Source organism: Mastomys coucha, unplaced genomic scaffold, assembly GCF_008632895.1.
Source record: "Mastomys coucha isolate ucsf_1 unplaced genomic scaffold, UCSF_Mcou_1 pScaffold1, whole genome shotgun sequence".
In the NCBI taxonomy this organism is placed as follows: domain Eukaryota; kingdom Metazoa; phylum Chordata; class Mammalia; order Rodentia; family Muridae; genus Mastomys; species Mastomys coucha.
In genome coordinates this window covers 34,791,440-34,811,519 of record NW_022196891.1, presented here as the reverse complement: position 1 = coordinate 34,811,519, position 20,080 = coordinate 34,791,440, and the positions used below count along the sequence as shown (strand labels likewise).

Below are 20,080 nucleotides of genomic sequence, written 5' to 3'. Positions count from 1 at the left end.
TTTTTTTGATTTCCAACTCATTTTTACATCCTAATCCTCAATGAAAGATGATCAATATAAATAAGACCTTATTAGAGTTTGTTATCAACTTGTCATGACAGGTTACATGATCACATCCTTTAATGTCCATTTATTGACTAGTCTTATTGTATAACAAACCAGTCCCAAATTTAGTGACTTCAATAACATGACTGTATTTCAGTGATAGTCTATCGATCTACTAAGCTTCCCAGGCATAGTCAATGAGATCCAGGTTCACATGTTGGCTGTCAGTTGACATAGCTGCTTAGTCTGGTTGGCCCAAAATAATCTCTGCTGCCAGTAAATTGTCAAGTGGCTGCCATTTACCTTTGACAGTAGGAATGAGTAGCCAGTGTTCATGCATCACATTCAAGCTTAAACAAGGGCAGAGCATCAAGAACACAGGCAGAATGAGGTGTGCTACCCCTTGAAGTTTGGCCTACAACTGTCACAATATGGCTTCCAACCAAACCAATCCTGAGGCTGGTTCAGAATCAAGAGGCCTGCAGTTTACAGTACAGAGCTGTGAGTTCAGTAGAAAGCAATATGCATTACATTTATGCGTGTTGTGTATGCTCTGTCTGCAGCAATAACGGAGTCAAACATTGGTGATTTAGTATTCATTCTCAATACAATTTCTTACCAAAATATACAAAGCTTTTCATGTACACATGATTTGAGTCTCCTTGGATGGATTTTAAAAAGTATTTGAATACCTGATAAATGTATTGACTGAAAAGAGACTCAAAGGCAAATAGGTATTAAATAGTCAAATAACTAAAAAGACAGAAAATGTAAGAAGGGTGACTGCGGAGCCTTCACTTTGCAAGCTTCTTGAATGAGGTGATTCCTGTTCACATTCATAAATGTTGTATGCACATTAGCTAGGAACATAGGCACAAAAAATGACATTTTGGCAGAGGTTTGGGCTCAGTTGTCACATGATGTATAACGGGGAGTTAACTGGTTGATGTTGCTCATAAGGTACCGTTCCTCTGATCCTATGGAATGGTTAAGTCAGTGAGAAAGCTTCTGATAAGAACATGTCAGAAAATGTGTTCTAGGCTTGCAAAAGGAAATGGTTAGTGCTTGGGCATCTCTTCTGGGCATAAGAACTTTCCCCATGGAAGCTCATACTGCTTTCTTTCACCAGGAACAATACCAGTTCCTCTATGATACCATTGCCAGCCTCTATCCTGCCCAGAATGGACAAGTGAAGAAAACAAACAGTCAAGACAAAATTGAATTTCATAATGAAGTGGATGGAGCCAAGCAGGAGGCTAACTGTGTCCATCCAGCTGGTCCTCCGAACAATGCCCCGGCAGAAAGCAGAGAGGTTGGAACTTCAGAGCCTACCAATGGTACTGAGGAGCCAGAACAATCTGCCAATGGTCCTGTGAGCCCAGCTCTAACCCAAACTTCCTAGGAAAGGATTCAAGTGGGACAATGCAAAATCTCAAATTACTTATTTCTATTTTTCTAAACCTAATGAAAGAAAATGGCTCTGCAGTGATTCATAGCATCTGTGTTCACTTTTGCCCTTATAAAAAATATTTAAGTTTGTCAGAAAATTTTGTACAGTTTTATGCTTATTTTAAAAATTGTATCTATATCATTCAGCAAGAATTTGTATGTGAAAGAGGGTGTCTGTGTGTGAGGGTGTGTGTATGTGTGACTGTGTGTGTGTGTGTATATGACATCTAAATGTGATTAGAAAGTACTTTCAAGCCATTCCAAATGCTTTTCAAGCACAGTGCCTTTTTCCTCCTCCTGACGAAACTATACATTTTATACCTAAACTGTTAATTTGTTTGATGGACTCATTTTTTTTTAAATCGCATTGAATGTGAATTCAGTTGTAAGAGTAACAATGTGCACCTTTGTGGGATGACCTCAAGGTGTCCTCCTTGTCCTACTGATGATCTTGTAGCTTACACTGCTATTTCTAGAGCTAGATAAAAGTATGTAAGAGCGCTGTGAGTGTGTACAGCTGCTCCAGGGACGTGAACTACATTAACATGTGAGATCTATGTTCCACATACTGTCATTTCATCACTCTTTCTTAATGCATATTTAATCAAACATAAAAATCTCAAGGGAGGCTATTTTTGTATCCACATGAGAAGTAGAGCTTTGCAAATTAGTTACTATTTACACAGTAGATAAAAATTACTACCTAATTCTCTTGATCATTTCAATATATGTTATGAACCTAAATAATTGTCCTTAGACAAATATAATGTATGTTAAAAACCCACAGGAACAAAACAGGGGCATAAAAAATTGTTTGTACTGAATATTTACATAGGCAACCTCATACAGTTCTGTTATAGAATTCAATATTCATGAGAAACATAAAATTAACTATACCTATTTCCTATGTTTAAGATCATCTTTGACTTTCATTAATGTGCATTTATCTTGAATTTCTTAACTGTTTAGTTTACCCTTACTGAGACATCATACTGATTACCATAATAAACTTTCAATTGTTACCTTCCTTGCTTATGTGAGGTCTGTTACATGTTTGTAATTGACAGTGAAACAATTTCTTCTTCAAGCTGAGATTAGTTTTCCTGTTTTGCTCATAGGTGAGAAAAATGAAGAATGATCAATTCTGAGCATCAGAGGTGAATGAAGAGGACTCTGTTTTCTCACTAGCCACTCACACCTGTCTATCTCATGTCACCTGGGAAAGTTCTGTTGCTCTTTGCTGGAAAACATTGTGGAAGTTTGCAATTTTGATGCTGAAGTACCTTCAGGCTGGTTTTTATGTTGATTTGTGATTCGCTTCAGAGTGTTAATGATCTTCAATGATATCTATTGGAACCCAGTTCTGCTACTGTTTACCTAGTAGCATATTTGTAATGGCATCAAAAGCTGTATTACTTTGAACTCTGTGAAATCAGTGTGTGAAGCCTGCTCTACATTTTACTCAACGATCTGGTTTAAGCTTTCTACCAAGAATGCTGAGGACTCATAAAGATGTGAAGTTCTTCAACTTATAAAATATTTTTAGGATTTTTAATAAACCATAAAATTTTTCAAAATCATATATAAGTAAAGTGTTTCTTCAGAGATTTCAACTGCACATGACAACCTCCAACTGTGGATGGTGTGCTAAAATGTGTGTTTTGCTCTTGAGACTATTCTTTTGAATTTACAAAATGAATACATGGGAAATAGAGCCATGGCAACTTGGAATAATGTAAGACGCAAGCCCGAAGCAATTGTCTTTTGCAAATGGGTTGCTGTGACCAAGAAATGGGCAGGTAGTGTCTCAGAGGCAGGTTGTTCTGTGAGAATGAACATGAAGTGAAAGGTGAGAATCAAGTACTAGAGGATTGAATTCCAACTCTGAATTTTAGCTGAAAAAAGAAATTTGTATGTGGGCTATAAAACCATGCCTTTGGCCCTCGGCAATATTCATAGGGAATACGACAATGCCTTTTCTGAAGCTAGTTGTCATTATTACAAATTCTAAGACCTTGCCAGGGAAACAACAACACAAATCACAGGAGTTCCTACTTTTAAAAACGCCCAGTTCCTTTCTGAGATACAGCACTGAGAGCCCTGTTCTATTTTTGCTGGGCAGAAGGTGAACACCTTCTTCTTACTGTTTATTTCTGGTGTCAGAATTCATTTGGAATAAATGATTCACTCAGTAACCTTAAAATTCAACACTCCATAATTTTGTGTGTAAGTGACACATACATAGCTGTACAAAGGGCATATGCATTTTCATATCTTTTTGCAAAAGTTAAACTGTGGAAGTCATCAGCCAAAAATGTTTTTGCAATGTAATTTCGAAAATAGAAGCTACTGGGGTTGGGTAGATGCTGAGTGGGCCCAGTGCTTGGTCACAGGTATAAAGACCAGAGTTCATATCCCAAACACACAAAAAGCTTACTGAGTAGGTGGAAACAACAACTATATGCCAGGGCTGGGGGCAAGAGACCTGTGGATTCTGGGAAAACAGAGGGCCAGCCAGTTTAGCCAAAATATCAGAAAGACTGACTCAAGAAAATAGAGAATTAACGAAGGAAGATACCCCTGACACCAACCTCTGACCTCCTCATGTGGACACAGGTTAATGAACTCTTGGTGCTGTGCACGTATATACAACACACACACACACACACATATGCACACATGCACACACATGCACACATGTACACACACATTGCACACACACATGCACATACACATGCACACAAACACATGCACACACACACGCACACAAACCCACTCTCAGATATCCTTGGGATATTTTGTTCCCATGATGCATGTAAACAAGTATTAGTCCGTCACTAAAGTGAGTGTCAGGCAATAATATTAATCACAAGTGCTATCATTTCATTATCATTTGGACATCAGATACTTTCACTATTTAGACCGGTGGTTCTCAGCCTCCCTAATACTATAAACCTTTAATACAGTTTCTCATGTTGTGGTGACCCCCCACCCATAAGATTACTTTTGTTGCTGTCTCATAAAGAATTTTTGCTATATTGTGAATCATAGTGTAACTATCTGTGGTTTCTAAACGTCTTAGGAAACCCCTATGAAAAGGTCATTTGACTCCCAAGGGGATCACGACCACAGGTTGAGAACCTCTAGTTTACAACATATTTTTCTGTTTGCCAGCTATTTATCAACAACATTTAAAACTAATGACCAGAGGCACCATAAATCCTAAACCAGGTTTCCACAAAGCGAGTCTCATTCACTCCATCTAGGGTTCCAGGGGTTTGAGAATCTAGGTGTCTCGGAACCTCCGAGGCCAGGGAAGCTGAATGGATTTTCAGTGCAAAAGAGCACATGAACAATAGCAAAAGGTCCTATTGGGTAAGGGTCCTTGCTACTGAGCCTAAAGACCTAGTTTAACTCCTAAAATCAAGGTGGTCTCTTCTCTGACCTGCACACATACATCATTACATTTATGCACCTTCACATGGTCCCTCCACATAAACTAAGTAAACAACTAAACCAAATAAGTTTCCTTGTTTCATTTATGTTCCCCTCTTATTCTATAACAGAAATATACTCTTAGGGTTTTGTTTGGTTTTTTTTGTTTGTTTGTTTGATTGATTGATTTTTAGGTTGTATCCTGGTGTGGTGACTCATTCTTGTAACTGGAACATTTGGGAACCTGAAATACCTTGTATTTTTCACCAGCCTGTGATAAAAATTAAGAGGCTGCATAACCTTAAGTGACTTTTTATGCATCCTATAAAGTGGGAAAATAGGTCCTACACAGAGTCTGGCCACCTGTTCGCAGAGGCTAACTCACAGTGCTCTTACACAGTGCTCTTGAAGTAGTGGGTAGTAATTCAGATATCTCATCCATTCATGCTATAATAGCCATTGTAGATTGCAATTCAGAGATATTGCTATACACAATATGTTATGAAAGTGGAAAGTGAGTTATTATAGACATTGACATGTTTTACAAAGGAGTTTCCATTTATATTTAATTACATGTTTTCATTGCATTCATTACTTAGAGATAGAAAATGAAAATGCAAATGTTTGGAAGCTAAATACATTTGATATTTTTGCCATAATTAGCAGAAAGTAAAGCAGCTGAACTTTTTCAGTGGCCATCTGGTGTCTGCTTTAAGTTAGAGTTGACTTTGCCAGTGAATTGCCCAGAGTTTCCCACACCTGTGGTGCTTCCTCTTACACAGTAGCAGCGTTGTTATCTGTATCAGAACACTCATAATGTTGAAATCCTCTTTTGAGTCATCAACTTTAAGGGTACCAAAGAGTTTTCCCACTGGATGTGCTCTGATTTGATTGCCAAACCTTGACCATCCACTGAACTTCCACCTCACTTGCACAGTCTGAAATATCAGTCCAAAGGTTCCTTGCATCAGTTTGAAATCTCAAATGAGGTCTTGTCCGTCTTGAAGGACAAGTGTCCCATGAAGTGTGTCTGGGGTGACTTTCACATATAGGGAACAATTGTTGTTCAATTCCTGCATCCTGTGATTTGGTGTCCCATCTGTGGTGTGATCCTGTGAGTCATAGATTAGATTTCTTGGGTTTCTTCTGCACTGGCCTACTGTTTCTCATCTGGACTCAGAGTCAGTTTAAGTCTTATGAAATGACTTATGCAAAACAAGTTAATTTTGTGCATAAAATACACTTTGGCAGATTTCTCTTTATGTCAATTATGGAGGTCAATGTTCTCCTTGATGAGACTCTGAGAAACACATTCTACTTCTTTCATGAGATAGCTCACAATACTTGTTCAAAAAAAAAACCAAAAACAAAAACAAACACAAACAAACAAACAAAAAACCCAGAAAATGCCCAGAACTTTTACAAAGCTCAATTTAGTCAAATCAATTACAATTCAGAAAATGTAGTTGCAACATCTCATGAAATCTCCCTCTACAATTTCAGAAATAAAATTAGCTCAACAGAATGTTTAAGAAGAAATAGAAATTCAAACGTACTATAGATGACACACATTTTAGGACACTTTTGATTTAGTATAACACTCTGGATATTTACATACAGGGCATTGTATGTAAATATGCCTGACATGTATGTTTTGAAATTTCATGTATAATTGTTACAAATGTTTTAAAGCTAATTTTTACATAGAATAAAGAGCTTCCATGTTAAAGAATTTTAAGTCATTCCTTAGAGAGAGGAATTTTAAGTCATTCCCTAGAGTGAAGAATTTCAAGTCATTCTCTGGAGTGTTCCCCTACCGCTGCCTATTTTATCAAACTCCACTCAATCTTTTACTATTAGTGAGGTTGGGGCTTGGCGAGGACAGCAGAGATGATGGGAAAGGAACTCATTTGAATGTACTCCTCTCCACATTCACCTAGACCAGTGATTCTCAACCTGGGAGCTGCTACCCTCTTGGGGTAGCATATCAGATATTTACATTATACAGTGTAACAGTAGCAAAAGGACAATTAAGAAATAGCAATGGAATAATTTTATGGCTGGGGGTCAGCATGACATGAGGAATTATATTAAGGAAGGATGAGAACTACTCTCTTCACTTACGTTTTTAATGTTTATTTTAGACTTTAACTTAAAATTTTTAAAAACTGTGTATATGACTGTCTTGCTTCAGTGTATATGCGTGTGCATCACATGTGTTCCTAGTGTTTACAGATGTCACCAGAGGACACAGGATCCTGTGCACCTGGAGTTATGGATGGATGATTATGAGTCTCCATTTCAGTTCCAGGAAGTGAACCTGGGTCTTCTGCAAGAGCAGTAAGTGCTCTTAATTTTCTAACCATCCCTCTAGTCCATAGTATTCTTTGAAATGAACACATATTTATATGAAAGTAACACAGAAAAGAACCAGTAAGAAAACTGAAGACCATTCTAAATCCAATTGAAAAGCAGCCAAAAAAAGAAACAAAAACAAAAAACAAAAAAAGAAAAAAAAAAACCAAAAACAAAAAAACCCTCAAGTTCACAGGGAAGAACTATGAGAAGCCCTCGCACGAGTCAGGGACTCCATTTCACTTACACAAGAGAGATGTAAAGTGGAACCACCTTCATATAAAAGTTCTTGCTGGCAAACACAGAGATGCTCATCTGCGGCAAATCATATCTTCACCAAGACTGGAGGAAGTGTTGACATGGAGAGGAATATATGCTGTGCCTTTTGAACATATTCTTTGAAATTTTAATCTGCAAATTTATTCTCTCTTTTAAAACAAAAGCATTTTAGATTCATGAACAGAAGTTCTGATATATTATTGTATTCTGATGAACATTTTTTGTATCTCTGTCTTATGCACACATATACACAACACACACACACAAATGGAAGGACAGACAAAAGCAAAGAAGAAGGAGAGAGATAGAGATGAGGTAAAATTTTAAGTCTAAAGAAGAAAATGTTATAAAGAAATTTTTTATAATTGACAAAGCCAAGGAAAAATTTCAGAATTACAATACTCCATAAAACATAAATTACAATACAAGTGCTTCTTTATTTTTTAACAAGTAATTATTTAAATAATGTGAATTTGTTTAAAAAATAAAATTGTAGTGAGTTGATTTTTAACAATAGTAAAATTTCTTTCTTTTTTTTAATATCATTGTCAACGTTGAAATAATGACTTTACACTGAACTTGAGGCAAACAATGGTAACAATGACAAAATGTCATATCCAGGCTTTCTCTAGCATTGTCTTCTTTACCTTTTGGCCCTATTTTTATTGCTATTGCTCTATTAGAATTCCCAGTGCACATTAGAAGCCCTTGCAGTTAAGTCTAAAGTCGTTTCTGAGGCTTTGTCAGTTCTCAATTCCTTATTTCATCCACCTCTAAGTAACATGACTCCATTTCAGAGTGGATTCACCAGATAACCTATCCCACGCCACTCGCATCTGGTCTTGCCTCCTTGGGGATATGTATAGCTGCCTGTAACAGTTGAAGAACAGTGTGGAGGACGTTTTAGTTACAGGAATTCCAACTTGGTTCTCAAAGAATGTTTCAGGTATGATTCCACTGAGTTTTGTCACTCATTCTTGCTGTGAGATGTCAGAGCTAAATGTGAACTTTTCCTCCTGGAAATACTAGATATATTTGTTTTCTGGATAATTTGGTAGCTTCTTTTCTATTATTTAAATTTATTTATTTATTATTACTATTTTTTTTTTACATCCTAATCATTGCCCTCACAGAGTCCGTCCCCCATCCCCACCCCCTTCTCCTCTGAGAGAATGTGCCTTCCCTGTGTGTCTCCCAATCCCACACTGATGCTTCTGGTCTCTGCAAGGTTAGGCTCATCCTCTACCACTAAAGGGAGATGAAGCAGCCCTGTTGGGGATCCACAGCCATGCAATAGCTTTACGGATAATAACTAACTCCTTGTACAGATTCCACAAGGCTCAATTTATCTAAACATTTTTTCATTAATTCTTTCTGGTACACAATTATATTGGGGTTCTAATTACTTCATGATTATATCTACTTACTATGACTCGGTTTCTCCTTTGTATGAATGGCTTCCATCAGTGACATATGCTTAGCCTCTTCCTTCCACGAGTCTCCTCTGGAATTTTGTAGGACAGTCTTCTTTTCCTTTGCATGACGCTTGGCTTCTGATCTCTCTACTGCCAGATCTTTCAGCTCCTACATTTGCTCATCAGTTTTAAGTATTTCACAGCAATATGCGATGTGGTAGAGTTTAAAATTTTCTAATATAGTTATTTGTCAGGTTTTGTTTTTCTATGGCAACTGCCTCCTTTCTCCCTACCTCCATTCCTGTCTCTCTTTGTTATCATCTTGCACTTTTGTGTTTTGAGAGGAGAGGTAGATTGATTTATATTCCCTTTTTGTATTGAACTTCCAAACCCACTTAATTTCCTTACATTTACTTTGTTGTATTATTAAATCTCATATGCATTTTTGCTCTCCTATCATAAAAAAACGAACAAACCCAAAAACCTTCAAATATTTTTTCCTACCATGTATCAATAAGTTAGAAATTAAAACATGAATTTGAGTTGTAGAGATGCCTACATATGCTTAACTTTCTGCTGCTTCCTCTTGACCTTCTGAAGAGAGCAGCTCTCCATTCCAGGGGTCATCGCTGTGCCCAGTTCCAGACCTTTGCCCTGATGACAGAGCTGGAGACTTTATCACTGACTGGAGACCACTTGAAGACACATCAATTCCCATGGACTCTGAGGCTACCGTCAATGAGCCAAGCTAAGGCTGCTGCTCCATCCTTTGTTTCCATAGGACTCCATGGCTCTATAGTACTCCATGTAGCTGAACCTTCTGGCGTCCCCCCACCCCCCCAGTGTCTTCCTCAGGCGGAGCACCTCAGATTGAGAACGCTACCTCAGCCTCTGTGCACCGTTCTGTGGTAGTTTGCAACAGTAAGGATCCTGAAGAAGCAGTCATTTCAGTCACCCAGTGCCTGGCTTTAGATGAGATAATGGAAATCTGGACTCAGATCCTCATGCCTACAAAGCAATCACACTGCGAGATGGGCCAGCTCCCCAGCCCTAAGACTGTATTTTTGAAGGGGTTTTGGTTCACGGGAAAATAAAAAGAATGATAAAAACATTTAACATGCCTCCAGCTCCAAGCATTCATTTGCTGCCCTCATTTATTTTTTATTATTTATTTTATTTTTAAAAAATTATTTCTTTTATTCTTCTGCTATTATTATGTAATTGCTTCACTTCTCCCTTTTCATTCCTCCTATCAAACCCTCCCATATACATCTCCTTACTCTTTTTAAAATTAATTTCCTCTTTTTAAATTAATTATTTATATATATAATATATACATATATATTAAGCATATAAATAATATATATAATGCACATATAAACATATATTGTATATATTGTATATATACAAACAATATGTCACATATTTGAATAATAAACACACACATATGTATTCCTAAATTCATAAGTATAACTTCACTCTGTGTGATGTTACCTGTATGCATATTTTAAAGGATGACCATTTAGTTTTGGATAACCAATCCATGAGCTTTTCCTGGTGAAGACTATGCTAATGTGGATAGGGATTAAAAGCCCAGGAGGCCTCATCTGAACGCATGGAAGTACAGGCAACTAAGTAATGCTGCCTGCGGGCGAATAATCTTACTCAAAACATTTTTGTTTGTTTGTTTTTGTTTTGTTTTGTTTTGTTTTCGAGACAGAGTTTCTCTGTGTAGCCCTGGCTGTCCTGGAACTCACTCTGGAGACCAGGCTGGCCTCAAACTCAGAAATCCACCTGCCTCTGCCTCCCAAGTGCTGGAATTAAAGGCGTGCACCACCACTGCCCGGCATAACTTTTTTAAAGTATGAATTTTACAGAACTCAATGAAAAAACATACTACAACCAGTGCTCACCTCTATACCTGTCTTCTCAAGCAGTTCATTTGCACTGAATTTCGGTATTGTAGAAGGACACACACAACCCCCTCTTTGCCTCTAGAACCCTATGTTTGCACCTGCACTATGATTGGTCTCTTCTAACATTTCCTCCATTGCATGATTTAATCTCAGTTCCTGGCTCACCTTCACAGAGGCCACACTTGAGTGAGTGCACCACGGCACAGGAATATTTTATTGGAGGTATTTAAAAATGCAAAGAAGAAATCAGACTCTGATGTGCACTAATCCCTGGCTATTGAGTAGAGCTTACTTGGCTGTGGGACATTGGCGGAGAAAATGAGGATTCCTCCGGTCAGGAGAAGAGAAATTGAGCTGGACGCTAGGGGGATTCAGAGAGAAACTTGAATGAAAGATCAATGAAGCTACTGGATAGTTAGTGCTGTCCGTCTGTGACCTCATGCTACTGAAGACCTTCATCTGAAGGAAGCACCTGCTTTACCATCCTCCCTATCCCTTTAAATGGTTTGCTGACATTATGCAAAAACATTATAGTCTACGCACCAAGTTTTAAGGTAAGAGGTATGATTATTTTAAATCCGCTAATAAAATATGACCCCTCAGAAAATGCCATAGGAGTTGGGGTTTTTCACCCTTTAGGATTTGTTCAAAAATAAACATCTGACCAATTTCCCTGTCATTAAGCAATTCCACCCCACCCAAATGATCAAGTGGTTCCATCAAAATACAACATCTACCATATGTGTAATGCTCTCTGAGTCAAAGGAACCCATTTAGTGACTTCATTACTGAGTAGACCCTTAACATTTTATTTTATGAGAAACTTCATTTTATACACGAGATTATGCGTGTGTACCTTTCTCTGGAGAGATGAAAAGAAATATCTATATTTCCTCGTTAAAACCACAGTAACAGAACAAACAGTGCATTCTGATTATTTTGGTGAATCAGAATTTCTCTGTACAATATAGGTGACTATGGGCAGCTGCCCAGCCAAGAAGTCACATTGCAGTCAATTGCTCACCTCTTCTATGGTGGAAATTGGAATTACGGCAAAGGGGGGTACCTTGGAAGGAACTCCTAAGAGTCTCACAACCTTCCATCTAGGAGAGGATCTTAATAGGTCCAGCCTCAGGAGGCTCAGCCCAAGGGCTCTGTTGAGCTCTGAGCTCAGCACAAGACATAAGACTTCAGGACGGAGTCTTATGTCCAGCCTGGAGAGGTGTCCATTTTCAATAATCACTCACTTTGATAGAAGCAAGCTCCTCAATATGTGAGAACCAAGAAGTGATAAGCAAATAGCAATTTCAATGTAGGATTAAAAAAGAGATCCAGTTTACAAATTATAAAATGCCATTTCATGTTAAGCTAGCCTGTCACACAGTATAGCACGTTTTAATCCCATTTCCTTAGAAAAACATCAAACTAATGTTTTTCTTGATGATATATATCTGAGTTGAAATTAAGAACTAAAAAAGAAGCACTAATTTACTAATTAAAAATGAAAGTATCATGTTGGCTTGGAAAAGCATGTATTAAAGGACATGTGATGATCACTGGGATTATGGCTGAGGGCTTATGGTAAATGTCACACGGAAACTCTGGGTTTGTTTACATACTTGTCTCATAGATTTCTTCAGGGACTACAAAGAATGAATTCTTTGAATAAGATTAAAAATCCTTAAACAAGTCTGACTTTGATAAATTACAACCTAAAATGTTGGAGAAAACAAATCTCTGAATATTCCCTAAGAAATGAGTTGTTATTGAGCTGGCGGCCAGATTCCAATCTCAACTTAGGTAGAGGCAGAACAATTATTTGGGACATAATGACAAATGTTGGCTATTCTATCACATTTCCGGAATTAAGTTTTTATGCAACATAAAGTTGCATAAATTTTTATGCATAAGTATTTTATGCAACAGGTACAGAGGGTTGGCCCTATTTGTCTGTGATAATAAGAAGACTAAGTTACATAATTATTTTGAACTTTTCCTACTGTACATGGGTTATCTGTGAACAAAACAAAGTATTATGATTATTCAGTTTTTAAATTTGGATTTGAGATTCTTGTTATTTAAACAAATAATAGCATACTTTAAAACACATTTTAAGTTCAAGATGAAATTATTACCATCTCAAATAATTTCCAAGTGAATTTTATGGAAGGAGCTTTTCAAGCCCACAATAAGTATGATAAGATTGAGCTTTTAGTCCAGAACTCTCTGGAAATACCTATTTCCTGCTGAGTGAAGGCTGAATTAATATGCTAGAAATAATACTCCTACTGGTATATGCTTCAACCTTAATTTGAAATGACACTGGATAGTAAATTTCATAGGAACAGTATGAATCTTCTCAGAAATAATGTAATGAAACATTTTCCCCCCTTAGATGTACTTGATGTTCCTCACTTTGTAGAAAGCAAAAGGACCACCAGGGTGCGCTAAAACCTTTGCAATAGTTTCCTTCCGATGGTGGGTGAGGCTTCTGAGTGTTCCTTTGTATGGTGTACATTTGCATGTTGTGTCACTGATATTGCTGACAGGAATGGCACCCTAAAATAAGTTAATATTATTCCTGTGGGATGAAACACTTTAGCTCATATTTTGTATGGTCTTCCCAGGGAGGGTCAGCTTGCCATCCCCAATTACGTCTCCTGGGAACCTCCTGCTGGATTGCTCTCTGACACCAGCACCCAAGATGAGGGACACTTATGGCAAGCATTTCCTTACATAGATCTCCTACCTGTCATTTCATACAGTACTGGCCTCCCTGCAAAGTGTGTGTGCGTGCATGTATAGAAATGTGTTCAAGTGGGTGTACGCATGCAAGAGTTGTGAGTGCTTGTGTGTATGTGAGTGCAAGCTTGAGGGTAAGTGTATGTGACTAGGAGTGTATAAGTTTATGTGTGAATGTGTCTGTCAGTATGTGCATGTGAATGTGTGTGAGTGTAAGTAACAACACAGGTGTGTGGAATGAGTGTGTATGCAAATGTGTGCATATGTGAGTTTGCGTTTATGACAGTGCGTGTGATTCCCACATTAGGTCATTCTCTGATGTAAATCTTAAGATGTGATAAAAAAAAAAAAACCTCATATGTTTAGCAGGCTAAGGATTACATCAAGAGTAGTCTCTTGCGACTTCAAGACTTAATCAAGCCTTCCCGGCTAAAATCTTCAGAAATCTGTGGAATGGCAGGTAGAGTACACGGAAGATGATCGAGAATCCTCTTTGGATGGTTTTAGAAACAGCAGAACCACTTGATCAAAGTACAATAGTAAATTGAGAGTGAAACAGGCTTTAGAGAAGCGTGTGTTCATAAGTCTGTGTGTGTGTGTCCACAATTCCCAACATGGTGTGACTTCTGGGAGGTCCCCATAACTGTGTGTCCAGGGGAGAACTCAGTTCTGTCTCATGTTGTCTTAGGGTTACTTATTGTCTCTCTGGAGCCTCTAGTTTAACTCTGTTGGGCTGATGACCAACAGAAGTTCTGCCTCAGTATGCTGGCAAACTAGTCCTTTCAGAAGTATTCAAGCATTAGATTTTACCAGCTCACATATCTCCACAATTTAGAAAACAACAAAAATGAGTGAAAATGAGGTGAGAAAATATTAGTTGGTGACAGCTCCAGGATAGTGTTGAGGACATAACACACTGAAAGCACTCGCATTCACTCCTTTAACGCAGCCCCGTAGAATGCTCTTGTACCCTGCTCATTTGCACTGCTGTCCTGGTCTTTTGTGACTGCCGCTGCCTCTCCACTTTGAGGGTTGTTCTTTATCTGCCTCTGTTTTTTTGCCCTTATGTAAGGGGGAGGGCAGCATAGTGTCTCCTCAAGGAAACTGATTGACTTTGCTACTCTGTGCTTCGCAACCCCCCTAATATGTGTGAGGCTCGTTTTCTTGATGTAACACTTGCCTGGAGATTCGACTTAGCATTGGCTTTTTGCTCATGTGAATTTCTTATGACTCCACACTTCTAAGGGTAATTATCCCATGAGATCTCAAAATATTCCTTAAGACAAAGCTTTCCAGCAAGGGGAAATGGGCACCTCTGTGTTTCTAGGCTTTGATTTCCACAGACTCCACAGAATTCTCAAGTCACAGGATCTTCAGGCTGCCAATGCAAATTGGGAGCCTCAGGCAAGACCCAAGTCTTCAGTTTACCCTAGATTCCAGAACACATGTGAACTATTTTTATTTACTTCATGCTCACAAAGTGAACAAGTTCGAGGGAGGCTGACTTACGAGGTAGTACGACTCCTTAGCTGAAGTTTCAGCTATCACTTGGGTCAAGTGTTTGTGGTCTGTAGGCATCCTAACAGGATCAATCCAGTCTGTCCTTGTGACCTGTATTGACTTAAGACTCACTCACTACTCCTTGCCCTTGGCCTCTGAGTTATAGATCGCAGAACCACACAGGCTGTATCACATAGCCTCTTGTATTAGGTATGCCGAGGACTCACGCTACCATCTTTGGACCATAGGAGGGATGCACCCCACACCCAAAAGGTGGACTTGTCTCCGAGATCTAATTGCTCTCCAATTTCATTATTAGCCTTCTCTTTCTCCACACAGCTTCAGGACAAAGACACAAACATGGCCTGGGTTTTTCACACCGGCACCAAAAACTTGTGTTTTTCAAAGTGGTCCTGTGCTGGGTGCTGGAAACCCTGCATCAGCTGTAAGGAGTTTAGATTTCTCTTGATGTTTTGTGGGCACTGACATTTAGACCTCTCCCTATCTCCGTGTCTGTACAAGTGCTGGCCATTGGCTCAGTTGACTACTTTAGAGTTTCCTTCCCTCAGCCCATTTTTCACCTCTGACTATGCACTAATGTCTCCCTGTCATGGTCCAACTTGCAAAAACAACAACAAAAAACAAACAACTTCTTATAATCACATAAAATTTGTATCCAATATATTTTAATCGTATTCTTTTTCCTCCTCCAACTTCTCCCACCTCCCTATCTACCCAACCCACACATTTCCTCCCTCTCTTTCACCTTCCCTCTCTTGAAGACCCCAAAATGAAAACAAAAAACACATAAACGAAAAAAGAAGGAAATCAACACACACACACACACACACACACACACTAAAGCAAACCAAAACGTGAACAAAACAAACCAAAGTGCCCTCATGTAGACCCTCTGTCTCGTCTTCCAGGGTGGCATCCTTTGAAATGACTTTCATCAGGGAACAGCTGATCTTTCATATCTGTGATCCCAGCCTCAGCATCTGCCTAAAACTGACATCTTCCAAATGTTAGGCTGATGGCACTGGAATGACTAAGCAGCACTCTGGATCTTGACCCATCTATTGTCTTTCATCTGAAAAGATAAACCCAGCACTGTAAAAATTCCATTTGTCTTCTTCTCCACTCTGACCAACATGCCCCTGCCTAATGTATCAGCAAGCAGGATGTGCATGCCCCTTGCTAATCTCTTCCTCATCACCCACACTCTGGAGGACACAAGAGCTTCTGCCTCCAGCTCTGGGCACTCATTAAGAGTAATTTATATTAATGCACCTTCTAATGGGAAAATCAGTCAGGTGGCATAAAATTTATTAAGAGAAAGAATATTTAAGGTGATTCTATGTCCTCATTTTTTTCTCTCTCTCTCTTTTCAAGTGTGCACAACGATCCAGACTCCTTCAGAAATTATTGCATGGAAATAATGGCTTTTAAATGAGTGGGAGTGAGGCATTTTACATGTGTAAACATAATTTAAGGTTTATTGATTCTTTCCTCTTATATGTATAAGATTTTTCTGTCTATACTACTGAGATACAAAGCCATTGATTCGAAGAAACTGTCTGACCTTAGCTCTCAACTTTGACTAGAAATATAAATAAATAAAGAGTTACTACATTGTTTGCATGGATTTTTCTTTCATCCTAAGTACTGTATTGACTGGCTTGTTACCCAAAAGCCCCCCCCACCACCACCACACATAGAAAGAAAGAGAGAGAGAGAGAGACAGAGAGAGGGGGGAGGGAGGTAGAGGTAGAGGTAGAGGGAGAGAGAGAGAGAGGGAGAGAGAGAGAGAGAGAAAGGAAGGAGGGAGGGAGGGAGGGAGGGAGAGAGAGAGGGATGGAGAGAGAGGGAGGAAGGAAGGAAGGAAGGAAGGAAGGAAGGAAGAGAGGGAGGGAGGGAGGGAGAAAGAGAAGAGAAGAGAAGAGAAGAGAAGAGAAGAGAAGAGAAGAGAAGAGAAGAGAAGAGAAGAGAAGAGAAGAGAAGAGGGAAAAGCTTGCTGTGTCGTCTGCTCTTGTGACTCACACTAACTAATCAGATGAAACGGCGCTCTGTGTGTTCATTTAACAAACTAAACACACCACATAGGCATCATCTCAACATCTCCCCTGCAACAGAGTTTATTTGAGGTCCTTTGGCAGGCGCTGGTGCTGGAACAGGCAGCTACTTGGACGCTCTGTTCATGCAATTTGACACTTAATGGTTTTCCCTTGGCTGAGAAACTTCACAAGCAGAAATCAGGGAGAAATCCAATGACCTGAGCATTGGACCTTGAGTCTATGGAAGGGAGTGGTGGGAAGTAGGGGGGTGGACAGGACCACAGATGGCTGACGGTGCTGAAGACACATCAAGCAACAAAAACATCCTCTGCAGGAGAAGGCCCTGTGCTTACAGTATGGGCAGGCCCTTTGAAAGGTAGGTGGGTAGATGCCCCAGCTTGTCTGGAGTTGCAGCTCCTAAAGAACTGGATGCCCTGATTTTGCAAGGCAGACTGTAGAGGGGGTGTGAATCAACCTTATGGAATTAAGTTTTTGAGCCTTGTCTTGTTGACACAGTTGCATGACTTGAGAACAATTCCTTAGTTGCTCAGAGCTTGGTTTTTTGCAAAACATTTCTCTAAAGTTGAAATGATGTTATTAATCACTAAGGGCAACACTTTCACTTCACTGTGGTTGAATTTAAGGACCTATTTTCTAATTTTTTTTCTTTTTGAGACAAGGTCTTACTAGGTAGTTGTGCCTGGCCGGAAACCCACAGAAGTCGGCTTGCCTCTCTTTCCCTAGTCCTTGGATCTAACGAATGAGCCACCATGCCTAACCCTATTTTATGACCTTCTAAGCCCCAGCTTTCTTATGGAACTTAGAACTCATGGAGTTGTTGCTTCTAATGGCTGGAATAAAACCTGTCTGGGTTAATATACAAAATCTATTACAAAAGTATTGACTGAAAGAGTCAGGAGAAACCATTGGCACACAAGCATTAGCATCACCACATGGATCTTTGCGAACCCCGTAACAAGGCAAGGATGGTAAAACCCTCGACATGGTGAGATGGGAGGCAGAAGGAAGCAGGCTCTGTAGCCCCCTGGCTAGTACCCAACCTGTTAGGTAAAGGTCTTGGGAATTGCAACCTCTTACAAACAAAAGTTGCAAGATGCCTGAAAAATGATGCCTGAAGTGTTTCTCTCACCTCTACCAGCACATGAACACATATACAAATGTACTCACACAACATGTATGTACACACACACACACCCAACAATACCAATACCAATAAACCCAACGATACCAATAAAAAAGAATGATTTATCACAATAAAATTCTTAGGAGTGAGTCCTATGGTTCATTATCTTCACAGAGTATCCCATACCCTGGTAATAAGATTTACACCTAGGTACCAATAAGAGCTGTGTAGAACTGGGCCACAAATTCAAGCTTAGGTGCCTTACCTTTTAACCCAACTTAACCGCAGTCTAATAAGAATTTATGTCGTCAGATCCCAACCTGCTTGCTCTTTTTGTCTCATTTCCCATCCACCTGGCCTTGGCTCAGCCCTTTGATCTCCATATAGGTACAGGCTTAGTACTCATTGTCTGGTTCCCAGACAAATCCCCACTTCAGAGAGGAAGTTTCAAAGCGGACTCAGCTTCTCCATCCTTCAAGGCAGGATATTGAGTCACTCTTCCTGTTACTGTTAAGTCATGACAAAGAGTTCCAGCACTGACCACAGACTCCTGTCTTGTTCACAAGGAATCCCCAAGGTGGCCTCATGAAGGAGATGAGCCTGCTGATACCAGCTCTTGTGTCTACTGGCCACACCCTCAGTCATGTTTCTTTGTCTTTTTTCTGGTTGTTGGTATTCAACAGTTTAAAAGCACAGGCACTGCTTGCCTGTTTTATTTTATTGACAACCCCTCTGCTATTAAATATATTCCTCATGGGATTGCCTTTAAAATTGGAAGGAAATTTAGAGCACTTATATAGTGTGCCTCGGACCACACAAACATTTACATTGATAATGACAGTCTGTGTGTTTTGCATTTATTACTCCTTGATTTGTCTGAATCACCTACAAGCTTTCTTTACCTCAGCAAGTGAGAGAGAGGTAGAGAGGAGAAAAACACTGCTCTCTCCTTTTTCTGTGGTATGATATAGACGATGCACACTTGAACACACCCACTCCTTGCCTCTGTTCTTACACCCTTGGTCAGAACTTACAATAGGGCCACATTTAGCTACAAGAAAGGCTGAGCCAGTGGTGTTCTCATAATATCAAAAATTCCATTATTATAAAAGACAAATATAAAAATGAAGGCTAAGCACTTTTTACCATAGTGCTTCAAGATACTTTCATGAATATTAGCTACATTAAAAATGTGTGCGTTTGGGTTGGAAAAATGGTGCAGTGGTTAAGGGCAGCTCTCTCAATGGGGGTATCAGTTCACTTTCCAGCACCCAATTCAGGCCTCTTACAACTAGCTGTAATTCTAATGCCTTTTTCTGAGTTCAGAGGGCACTTGGACACATACCGCAAATAGACAGGCACACACACACACACAGAGTACACACGTGTATAAATAAAAATAAATACTTTTTATAAGTAAGAGTCTTTGTGAATGTTATAAGTAAGTTCTAAACTTACTGACATTTTTTTAAAGAAACCCTTTTACCTCACAGGTCCATGTGTTTTACCAGTGTTTGGAACACATTCTACATTGCAACAAGCACAACAGGTACACTGAGTCCATGAGGGCACGTCCGGTGCTTCATGTAACTGAGGCTTTGCTTTGTGCTGCTGTGTAAATCACAAAGTGATCTCAGAAATTATGAACTCAGCAGACGTGACCATGAGCTGGCCTGAAATTTAGTTTTACCTTCTTGTTGTTTGCCTTTTTAAAGATTGAAACTAAAGAACAGATCTGTCTCC

The 20,080-nt window shown here is 39.2% G+C and overlaps 1 protein-coding gene across 7 annotated transcripts in view; it reads left to right on the top strand.

The window, feature by feature from the left end:
* Ptprc (protein tyrosine phosphatase receptor type C) overlaps nucleotides 1-3,072 on the top strand; it is a 104,672-nt gene extending 101,600 nt beyond the window's left edge. For all 7 annotated transcript variants that reach the window (XM_031384084.1, XM_031384089.1, XM_031384088.1 and 4 more), the window contains one exon: nucleotides 1,175-3,072. In XM_031384084.1, the coding sequence (XP_031239944.1) occupies nucleotides 1,175-1,447 (273 nt within the window). In that variant the 3' untranslated portion in view covers nucleotides 1,448-3,072. The remainder of the gene's footprint in view (nucleotides 1-1,174) is intronic.
* The last annotated feature ends 17,008 nt before the right edge of the window (nucleotides 3,073-20,080 follow it).